General features: G+C 36.9%; 1 protein-coding gene and 1 non-coding gene across 3 annotated transcripts in view; both read right to left on the bottom strand.

Annotated features, from left to right (window-relative positions):
• LOC143897554 (nuclear receptor subfamily 2 group E member 1) overlaps positions 1 to 7,908 on the bottom strand; it is a 22,763-nt gene extending 14,855 nt beyond the window's left edge. For both annotated transcript variants that reach the window (XM_077406358.1, XM_077406359.1), the window contains exon 1: positions 7,117 to 7,908. In XM_077406358.1, the coding sequence (XP_077262484.1) occupies positions 7,117 to 7,354 (238 nt within the window). In that variant the 5' untranslated portion in view covers positions 7,355 to 7,908. The remainder of the gene's footprint in view (positions 1 to 7,116) is intronic.
• Positions 7,909 to 10,870: 2,962 nt separating this feature from the next.
• Trnav-uac (transfer RNA valine (anticodon UAC)) lies at positions 10,871 to 10,943 on the bottom strand. Its single transcript has one exon. It is a non-coding gene; the product is annotated as a tRNA-Val (tRNA).
• Positions 10,944 to 10,960: the final 17 nt, after the last annotated feature.

Genomic DNA, 10,960 nt, shown 5'->3' with positions numbered 1-10,960 from the left:
CGCTGCCGCCGCCGCCGCTACCGCCGCCGGCTGGAGGAGTCCTTGGCGGGATGATGCTACAATTTCACCGCACCCTCACGCCCGCGAGACCAGACCTTACACGTAACCACCAGCTCTCGCTCGCTCCTTTTCCCTCTTTTTTTTCTCGGCTCGGGTTGTAGGGCTGACTTCTTGATAGCCTGCCCTTCGCCGCGGCAAACAGAACCCTCTCACACGAGCGCTTTAGCCTGTCATAACATTTTTATTGTCCGATGACCGCCGTCTTCCGCGACAGCAACTGACAGCAACCCATGACGGTCAATCTGACTCTCTCTCGGTTGGGGAAAATTTTGTTACGAACGGGTGGTTAGATTTTCGAACAGTTTCGTATGAGAAGCAACCTTACAGAGAATTATACACAAGCTATATACTAAAGAATTAATTAATTCGATCTGAGGGAGAGATTCCTTTCTCTGCATTATATCTCCATTGCAGCATTTAAAACAAAAAATCGCTAAATCGGAAATAGATAGTTAAAGCTATAAGAGTAATACGACAATCAAGCATGCCAAAAAAGAGAAACGACTACGGAGGAACAAAAGTCATTGTTTTCTTTTTTTTTCGCCCACCCCCGTGATGTCGCCTCGGCATATTGTAGCTACGCACAGTATGTCGGTGTGCAATTACACGGGGCGTATTATTTAACCCTGTTTGCACGAGCGCGTGTCGCGTCGCTCGTGCACGCACGTAACATATGTCACGTTGCGCCAAGAGTCGCAACGGGGGTGAATCGGACACAGTCAGATTTTCCGCCCTTTCTAAAAACGCGCAGACCGCGCCGAACGAAAGGGAGATTGCGAAGTCGCGAAAAGGTTTAAAGAAGAAATACGGAGTACTTTTAGTACTTTTTTTTTTTTAATAATTTTGATACCATGAAAGTAGCTTATTATATTTTAAAGAGAATTTAAAAATCTTTATTTCAATATTGACATTTTAAATCTTCTATACGTATACAAATATCATATTTTATTTCATAACTTTCATCTCTCGACAATTAAGCATGAATTAAAAATCTCGCCAAGAGTTCTTTTAGAAAATAATAATAAATGAATACATATGTAGCTTCTTGAATACAAAAAATTAAAGACATCTCACTCTTCTATTCAATTCGAAAAGACAATAACAAGAATTTTGCTTCAACAAAATCTTAAACTCTTTAGAATTGCAAGTGTCACAGAGATACTTGAGGGAACTTCAAGCAACTGTTGAAAAGTCGTGATGAAAAACGTTTTTCTCGTATATGTATCAACGGTGTGTTGCACCCGGGGAGACAATTTAGCGCACGCCCATCGATCACGCAAAGTTCGACAAGCGCGGCGCAGTTTGCGCTTGCAAACATTTCGTCTAATGTCGATCCGATGACTTTTCGATAGTTCTCGACGGCGCGCGACGCGCTGCAAGGTGTCGACGGCATGCAAATTTTTTTCCGCGTCACGTCACATGCGTCCTTTCGCATAAAAAATGCTGATCGATCGCCAACCGCGCAATCTGTATAGCAAAAATAGTCTCGTGTCATTTTTCGGCGCAGCTGCGAACGATACTCGTAAAATAGCTTCATACATCGAGTTGCGATTTAAATAATGTGATAAAAATCTCTAAAACAATTAGAATAAATAATAATTTTTACGAAATAATGGAAGATAATAATATCTCTCTCTCTCTCTCTCTCTCTCTGATAATAATAATCTGAAATAAATAAAATAATTAATTATTTTTACGAATTTATTACGTTTAAAAATAATAATTTAATAAAAAGCTTCTTGATATTTTATTTCAGCAATTTGTCATGTTATTCAAATTCATCGAGAACTTTTTTGATGTACAAAAAAGATGCCCAGAGATACGTAATACTCGCCATTGATGTAATAATGAAGTAATAATAAAGTTACCTCAAAAGGTTTAGTTTCTACCCGAGATCTGCAACTCGCAAACACGTACACGATGGAAATATCTTTCCTCTTTTTTCCATATATTATTCTTTAATATACCAAAGCTATATTTAACATCGCGTGCATGTAAGTATGGACGGATAAGAAAAAATTTTCGTCTTTACTTTAACTCTTTATTTGTCATAAAGTTTCCGCCGTCGAGAAATCAGAATTAACTGGTGTCGCTCCCCGTCGATTAACTTACTAATTTGATTAGCTCCGTTACGAATGCACGTCACGTTATTCACGTATATTATCGGAACAAAGAGGGTTCATTGAGAAAAAAAGCACGTGGTGTCGGGAGTCCTCCGTTCCGCCACCGTGACGCGTATCGCGAGATTGCTGAGTAAGTTTCACCTGGATCTTTTTTCCTAACTCCCTTCTATAACGTGACTTTCTTCCTTTCTTTCAGACGGTGCATGAAAGATTTTTAATTAGCGTCCAATCCCTACTTATTTCTCATTAGAGTAATAGCATTCTCATTTAGCATCTCTACGATTTATTTCCCATATTAGAACCACAAGTCTAGACTTTAATCCAATTATTACACATTCGCGTAATTGTGAAGAGAAGTTCTACAATCTTTGAAAAGTTATATAACTTGCGGTTCACACGTATACATTGTCGAACATCGCACGGATAAAGGCTTGAACCGGCTGTTCAAGGTTTTCCCTTTTTTGTACGCCCACGAGAACTACGATTAATTTTTGATGATCCGCTTCTACGTAAGCATGGTCGTTACGTCGAGTCACCTGACGTGACTTTGTTGTACCTGAGGGTCGCAGTACAATTAACGATACGTAAGTAATAATTGATCCTACAGAAGAATGGCATATGTGGCATAATAGATCGTAACAGGTAAACCTCCCATTAGAGACAATTAATTATAATAATTAGCAAGTATCGATTACTTGTAAGCAGATCGTGTAAATGTCTGCACTGAAATTATGTTGAAAACGAGATTTGTAATTAAAAGTTTTTGATAAAGATATACAATACCAGATTGTTTCGTTCTTATTTATCTAAATTTAAACAAAATAATAGAAAATTAATCTCGTTATATATGCAATGCAATGTAAGGAGATTGATGGATCAACAAATACGAGCAAAAAAGGTGTTATATTAATTTATAATTTATTCTTAACTATATTATAAAGGTTTGAAGTTGCGATGTTTAAATAAGATATTGGAAAGTTCGTAAAGTATACTTATATGTTAAGTGTATGTTAAGTATACCTTACAAATTTTCTAACACCTTATTTAACTCACAACATCGAACCTTTCTAACATGATTTATTATTGGAAATAGATTATATTTCTCCTTTTGACATGTATTTTGTTTTATATGCAAAGTAAAATGTTTAATATAATATAATGAATAATTTAAAAAACTTCGTTCTTTCTATTGCACTCAAAAAGTTTCTTTTTATAAAATTCTCTATGACTTTTGCAGTGAATTAAATGTATATAGCAAAGTGCATCGTTATCTAATTATTTATAACACTAAAGCGTATATGTATATCGACAAGCACGCCCGCGCCGTTTCGAATAACATCGTCCGGGATTTACGAAATGTTTGGACAGTCGAGTACCGGAACCACGAGGTTTCCGGCGATTACCGAAGTTAATGACGGGAGCTGCGTGCCTTTTTTTTTACCCGATCCTAATTTTCGATTAGCCGCGGCACGATCGGTTCCAGCCACGCGCACGTGCACGCTTCGCACGGCTTGACAGTGATTGCGTGACACGCTCGACTACATCGTACACGACACCCGCGTCATGGCTGTCCAGTAATGGCAGATCTATAAGGGATCGTGATACAATTTCTTTTTTAATAAATTTCGTAGAGAGAAATTAATTCGCCTTTTTGTCTCCGCTGATATTTAAAGCTAAAAAATCGATGGAAAAGAATAACAGCATCTAGAACGTTGCATCCGCTTGCAGTTACGTAACAATCGCGCGAAGCAACGCAATGTACGGGCTTAGAGGGGGTGTATACTATTCATATTATATTTTAATAGAGCATATGCGTACAAAGTATGTACATGTGAAGACAACAATGGAACGCATCCATTCGCGACGCGTACAGCCGCGTCGAAAGAAACAACGCGTGAAATAATATCGCGTGCGGAATCGATATGTATTTATTACATATATTAATAACATTCACGCGCACGGCTGCTCCCGGATACGTGTATATTAAATAAAAACTCCAACAATTTGCGCGTATAACGGACATGGGAAGGTGTGAAATGATATCGCGTGCGAGACCGGTACATGTTTTATGTAACAGTTTATTAACGGTATCCGTGCGCTATACCGCATCCAGATATCGAAGACCGGACGAGAGTTCTGCCCTCTCTTTCTCTCTCCTCCTCGCGTATTAACGTTTGCCTTTATTCTCTTGACATATGCGTCGGCCACGACGTAATGACGGGCATTGCGGCACGATAATTGCACGCGCGACCACCGGAAAAGCGGGTTTACAGGTGCGTGTACTCACGGGTGACCGGCGGTAAGCGATGTGCCACGTGTCGCCCGTTAATCGCACCGCCGCGCCGCGCCGACGAGAACGCGCTGATTCCGCCGAGGGAGTCCAAGGGAGCTCGATGACGATTAAATCAGCGATGGTTCGCGCGGACCAGTTATTTCGTCACGTTCCTTTTAGTCCGAGAGCCCACCGCAAAAATTTGGGTTCATCGCTTTTATGGACGAAACTTGTTTCATTCGAAAGGGCATCAAATTCCCTTTCAGAAAATACCGGGCTGATTTGCCCTGGCCCCTGCAAAACCCAGGCTGATTATGATTTTTGACTCAACGCGCGAGTCAAATCGAGCGTGGCGTTTGAAATGCGTGCCGTAAACAAGGACAGAGCGTCACGCTTTTATTTATACTTTGGATACTATCTAATATTATAAATTTTTAAAGATCATAATTGTTGTTATTGTTATTATTTAACGTTTATAATATTACAATATTGTGTAGGGATTATGAATATTTTTGATTTTTTTATCATTCATATTATTATATTTTATATGTTAATTATATAATTTTATCATTTATCATAGTTAAAAATATCATATTTCCAGATAAAAAGTATGGAACTGTCAGAGAACGTAATGTAAATTGGAATTTTGTCGAATATTTCCAAGTTTTTTACATTTTTTTATAATTAATTGAATTTTAACAAAATCATAGCAAATAGTACACGGAAAAAAATAAACTGTAAAAAATCGTCAGAAATCTGATGACTATTTACAGTTTATTATGTAACTCGGCCACGGGTAATGATAAACTCGTAATTTTTCAATGAAATAAATGAGATACTACTAACACGTCAAATGAATTTTTGATATGCACATCAATGCTTTTTACAGTGTATAATAATATTAACATATATTCAAACAGTAAGATTAGATGGTCATATACATCAATTTATAATAAAAATTCAGTAAAATGACTAAATTACAGTGCTAAACCTTTTATTGATAATTTTATTATTTTTTACATATTATTTTTTTCCGTGTAGTATTTGCTATGATTTTGTTAAAATTCAATTAATTATAAAAAAATGTAAAAAACTTGGAAATATTCGACAAAATTCCAATTTACATTACGTTCTCTGACAGTTCCATACTTTTTATCTGGAAATATGATATTTTTAACTATGATAAATGATAAAATTATATAATTAACATATAAAATATAATAATATGAATAATAAAAAAATCAAAAATATTCATAATCCCTACACAATATTGTAATATTATAAACGTTAAATAATAACAATAACAACAATTATGATCTTTAAAAATTTATAATATTAGATAGTATCCAAAGTATAAATAAAAGCGTGACGCTCTGTCCTTGTTTACGGCACGCATTTCAAACGCCACGCTCGATTTGACTCGCGCGTTGAGTCAAAAATCATAATCAGCCTGGGTTTTGCAGGGGCCAGAGCAAATCAGCCGGGTATTTTCTGAAAGGGAATTTGATGCCCTTTCGAATGAAACAAGTTTCGTCCATAAAAGCGATGGACCCAAATCGCTTAGAAATCCAATTGTTAATAAATTTTTATTGCTCATAACGCAGGGGGTACGAGTTTGGCTGACAATCGTTTATGATAATACGACTTATAAACTACCTTTTGCAAGTAAATTTATCCATAAAAACGATGGACCCAAATTTTTGCGGTGGGCTCTCGGACTATTTCTTTCTTTCTTTTTTCCTTTCACGCATGTTTTCGTTCTTCGAAGCGAGAAGTCCGTGTATAAAAGCACCCTTATAGTCATGACCATAGCGCTTGTTTTGCATGGATGATACTCGCGCATTTACATCGAAAAAAGAAAATAAAATTGGTAAATGTAATACTTAACAATACGATAATCTGCAGAAAATTTAATAGCCATTAGTGTAATGAAGATAAAAGCAGTTACGGAGTTTTGAGAATTTTATTTTAGAAGGAAGATGGGTATCTCGATAAGTGCTGGTCTACAACCTTACTTTAAAAAATATTTAAGCTCTAAGCCCGTAAGAAATTGACCAATCACAATCGAGTATTCTCCTCACATTCCATTGTGATTGGTCAATTTCTTACGGCTTAAAGCTTAAATATCCTTTAAAGCAAGGTTGTAGACCTGCACTAACAGAGCTAATATAATGCTAGTAAATGTATAATAAATGTTTTAAAATTGTATGTTTAAGAATAATACCGTTCGCGAAAGAACTTGGGTAACGCAGAACGAAATTTTAAAAAGTATCGGATTTTGTACAAAATAACAAAGAACACAAATAAATAAAGAAAATAATAAACAATTGAGAACAAACAATATGCTCCATTTTAATGAGTTTCCAATGTTATGCAAATCGCGAATTTACTAACTTTCTGAGCTGAATTTGCAAAGACAAAGATCTTTGGTTTAATGCCAGTCAATCACGAATAGAATTTGACAAATAGAAAAAAGGCGATATTTATGAAACGGTATTATTATACATATATCCATGACTTGAATAGTATGTCGCAATGCAAAAGAAACACATCGCATTATATTGCTGTATTATAATGCGTATTGTTGGCAAGGAATACTATTTTCTTATGTATTATCTTATATGTATTATCAATAATATTATTATCAAAGTAATTACTTACTTGTATTAGATCCCTGCAAGTTCTGCAAACTCTCTCCGTTTCCTCTCTGTTCACTGCGATCTGTTAAATCTTCAGCCGAATTTGGCGATTGTCGCGAATGATACATAGATATTCTAAAGCCCCAATTTAGATTATTGTACTGTATTATCGTACTTATCCAGTTTTTTAGTTTGTTTGATATGTGACATTTCGTAAGGTTAACAGCAAGATATCTCGAAAAATTCGCGTCAAACTTCATTAACGTGTTCTCCAGAAAAAGTATCTCTTATTTTATATAATATATTTAATTCTATTTTTTAATATTTAAAAAATGATTTTTAAAATACTTTTAATTTTTAAAAATCCCTTACCAAAATAGTTATTATAATACTTAAAAGTTTCTAGCAATCTCTCTCTCTCTCTCTCTCTCTCTCTCTCTCTCTCTCTCTCTCTCTCTCTCTCTCTTTTAGGATCCAATGAGTCAATCGCCTTAGAACTCTCTATTATCTAAATCGGAGTTTGCACCGGCACGTGGTCAGACTCGCGCCATGATAACACCAGATATCCCCCAGAATTCGCGTAACAATTCACAAGACGTGGAATAAAGCCGCGCACAATACAGCCGCGAGATGTACCCCTCCGAATTCTATGTCGATTGTTGCCGACTGTCCCGATCGGAGAATCGTGGAAAACTTCTCGATCTCTCTTCGCGATGATCGCTTCTTGTCGGCAAGTAAAACGCGTTGAACTCGCGTACGCACGTGCGATTTGTATAACTCGTAATTTTTGCCCGTCGCGATCTGGCCGCGGCTCGCGGCGGTGGCGCAGAGAAGGGTGTCAGCCAGCGTGAATTATCATCCCCCGGGAGCTCGCGCGGCTGGGCGGACGAGCTGTCCGTCGACGCGAGAACACGTGCGCGAGACGTCGACCGGCGACGACGATTGGCCGACAGGCGGAGCCCCAGATCTCGCGATCCTCGTAGGGGTTGAACGAGCACAACCCCTCGACTAAGCAGCGAGGAATATCCTCTTTTCCACCCTGTTGTAAACGGCGGTGAGCGAGTCGGAGCGCGAAAGTCAATTCGCGCGCGCGGCTCTTACCGCCTCTCCCCCCGGCTAATCGCGAAGAACCACCAGCGGCATTATCGAGCGAACCGCGAGAGGGTGTGAGGGAAAGCGAGAGAGGAAGAGGGGGATTGTGTGGAAAGGAAATTTATTTTATACTTGGTTGAACCCTTTTCAGCATTCAATAATAACTCGTAATGAAGAAGAGGAAAAAAAAAGCAAAAATGAGTGAGAATGTAAGGAAGACTAAAGCATGTGTAAACTTAATATTGATAAATTAATGAACAATATATTGTGTTGTATTATATAAACAAATTAAAGATTTGAAGATTTTCCATTAATAAAATATTGAATTGTAGATCCAAGATTTAAAAAATTTTGTGAATTAAACTCTAGAAATAAAATTTAGAACCGTAAACTTTATTTTTATAAAATTTTTAAGTATAACAAATAAATCTACTTTTGTGAATTATAAAAATATTTAAAATTGAACATTAAAAAATGAAATTAAATTTTCGTTAAGAAAGCATCACCTTCGAATGAACAATCCTGAAGCATTCTGCATATTTTTAAATAGATTTTCATTTCAAACATTATTCGAATTTTATTTCTTATTTTATGATCACGCTGCGTAGTTTCTAGATCGATTTACATAGATCGACTTCGGCAATGATTGATCCTTAAATAAAGATCTGACAGGCCTCGTTAGAATACATTCCTGTTACCGTATACTCTGGGAGTGACTGTGACATCTGGTAGTTTCTCACGGCGCTGCGACGTTACGGTTACGCAAGACAAGCGTAATGGCATACAGTATTATGAATATTTCATTTATTATTTCCCTGGAAATCAATGATCGCCATCTCGTGAGTATACGTGTATACGATCAGGCCACCGTTTTATCCATTAGATATTTTATGCACGACGTATGGAACTCGCGAGGTTGATCAACACAGAAGCCTGAAGAAAAAAAAGTTTGTTTGTTGAAAAATATTTTTAAAGATTAACAAGAGAGACAGGAATTTATTTTGAAATATATAACATATATAAATTAAAATTTGATATCTTGACAAACTTGAAATTTATTTCTTCTAGAAAAAAACATATTCCTATATATAATTTATATAATTTTTTAAAAATGTTAATTTGAGAAATTTAATGATTGACAGGATTGCGCCTTAATTTTTTATAAGCCATTCATCATCTCCGGATATGCTTCCTAAAAACGTAAAATAAATAAAGAAACGAAGGAAAGGCATCATGATCACTTTGACGGAAATTAAAGGTCGAGTTAACGGCGACAGTCTCGAGGGTACCGAGCTACCGAGCTCTCCCGTTAATTTCAACATATCGAAGTTATCCTTGGAGGGTGGAGAAAGGCAGGTCTGCGTTTGATAGCTCGTAGGATCCGCAAGATCCTCGAGTGTCTCCTCGACGCGATAGCGGGAGCAGAAAATCGCGCTGAAGTGGTAACGGTCGGGCTAATGGCTCGGAGACGATATTTTGTTAAACAAGGAAACCTTTTATCCCTCCTACCGCGCTTCGCTGAAAAAGACGCTCGACGCCTGCAGGGACGCCGTCTCCTACAATAGGACTATCACCGCCGTTTTATCGTGACAATTCGTTGACTCATTGTATTTACTACGAACAGAATACTTAAAAAATATTCTTGAGATAGCAAACCAACAATATTTAAACACTTTACAGTGTATCTTCGAAAAGTTATATTAAAAGAGAAGAAAAATTTTTGCTTGTCGATTCTAAGATCTACAAATCTTCGTTAATTAATCTTATGTTTTTACGATATATTTTCATGCTTTTACAAGTAATATATATTTGCTATGATATATCTCAATATATTTTTTAAAATATATAAAATTCTTCTCTATTGTTTATTCTCTTACAATACGATTTAAAGTTCGCTTCATTAACTTCGCTAGATTTAGCACGACCGAGTGCTTTCCACTTTCTCAATTCCACGCTGAAAGCGGCCCTGCACCGTTACTTCGGTTGTCTTGTCACCAGAAAAAGAACGAAAGAAATCGAAGTGTGAACCGCCAACCGCCATGACAAGGTGTCACCTGCGGTTTCTCACGGTTCGCCCACGCATATCTCGCCATTCTCGCGGATTCTTTTCGATCCACCCTATCTCTCACTCGAATCTTTTCATACTTTCGCCCCCTCGCCCGGGAGTCGATAAGTGTGACGTCGGCTAGCAGCACTCGATGAAGCGCTTGACAGTTTTCTCGCAGATAAGTTTAGCTTCATTCATTTCCTAGAAACTAATTGCTCAAAGAAATTACCGAATTGATTTCTTCTTGTTTTTCTGGTTGAACTCAGTTCCACAGATGTGTATGCTTGAAATATAGTAAATATAGAGTAAATGTATTAATAAATGCTCAGTCCTCGACGAATGTGACAATTATTTCTGCAATCTAGTCTATTATTTTGACAATCACAATTATTAAATAATATAAGATACCTTTGGAATATATCACCTAACACTTCGTAATACATTTTATGCTTTGATAGAAGAAAATTATGAAAAAATGTAATATCTCAATATTTTTCTATCAATATCTGTAACACTATGCAGTTGTAAAAGTGAATTGTACATTCTCATTCCTTGTTTCATCATTTATAAAAATATTAAATGGCATGCTTTCTTGAATATTTCATACCAAAGTAACAAAAGTATAGGAAAAAAAAAGTGGTTCCGGCCGGGATCGAACTGGCGACCTTCTGCGTGTAAAGCAGACGTGATAACCGCTACACCACGGAACCTGACGGCAATACCTTTC

The sequence above is a fragment of the Temnothorax americanus genome, unplaced genomic scaffold (assembly GCF_048541705.1).
Source record: "Temnothorax americanus isolate GAGA-0224 unplaced genomic scaffold, ASM4854170v1 Scaffold20, whole genome shotgun sequence".
NCBI classification, from domain to species: Eukaryota; Metazoa; Arthropoda; class Insecta; order Hymenoptera; family Formicidae; genus Temnothorax; species Temnothorax americanus.
The sequence above is the reverse complement of the archived record's forward strand: the minus strand, read 5'-3'. Positions and strand labels throughout refer to the sequence as shown.